The following is a 442-nucleotide window of genomic DNA, read 5'->3' on the forward strand; positions in this document are numbered from 1 at the left end:
AGGGGGGGCAACCGGGCCCGGGAAACATGGCGGGGGGGAGGGGGGGGGGCATCACCGGGTTGTAGAAGCGATCTGGTGATCAAAGTTTAAACAGAGTCCCGGCGGCAGTACACGGCACGTCGTCAGTCACGGAGGGATCAGGGAGCGGTGCGGGTAGTACACGGCAATGGAGATGTCTGGCGTGTGATAACCGGGCCCCGCCTCCTTCTACACGTGTGCAGGAAGTTACCTCCAGCTCGCGCAGAGCGTTGTCACACTCCTTCTGTCCCGGGGCTTGCTGGGTACACACGGTGATCAGCTGATTGATACTGTCGGTGACGGCCCTGAGGACACACAGACAGACGTGTGAGTAGAACACGCGTGATCATTGTGAAATAGAAGAGTAGGGATCACTCACCGGGCTGCGGCCGCCAGCTGATTCTTCAGGTTAGGAGAGGCGGGG

General features: G+C 60.4%; 1 protein-coding gene across 1 annotated transcript in view; it reads right to left on the reverse strand.

Moving 5' to 3' along the window:
- LOC108803051 (talin-1-like) overlaps positions 1-442 on the reverse strand; it is a 35,809-nt gene that overhangs the window by 3,043 nt on the left and 32,324 nt on the right. The window contains exons 27-28 of the mRNA XM_018574895.1: positions 398-442; positions 230-323 (exon numbers count right to left, since the gene is read on the reverse strand). Of these exons, the coding sequence (XP_018430397.1) occupies positions 230-323; positions 398-442 (139 nt within the window). The remainder of the gene's footprint in view (positions 1-229; positions 324-397) is intronic.

This window comes from Nanorana parkeri, unplaced genomic scaffold, assembly GCF_000935625.1.
Source record: "Nanorana parkeri isolate BGI_ZX_2015 unplaced genomic scaffold, ASM93562v1 scaffold3338, whole genome shotgun sequence".
Classification (NCBI taxonomy): Eukaryota; Metazoa; Chordata; class Amphibia; order Anura; family Dicroglossidae; genus Nanorana; species Nanorana parkeri.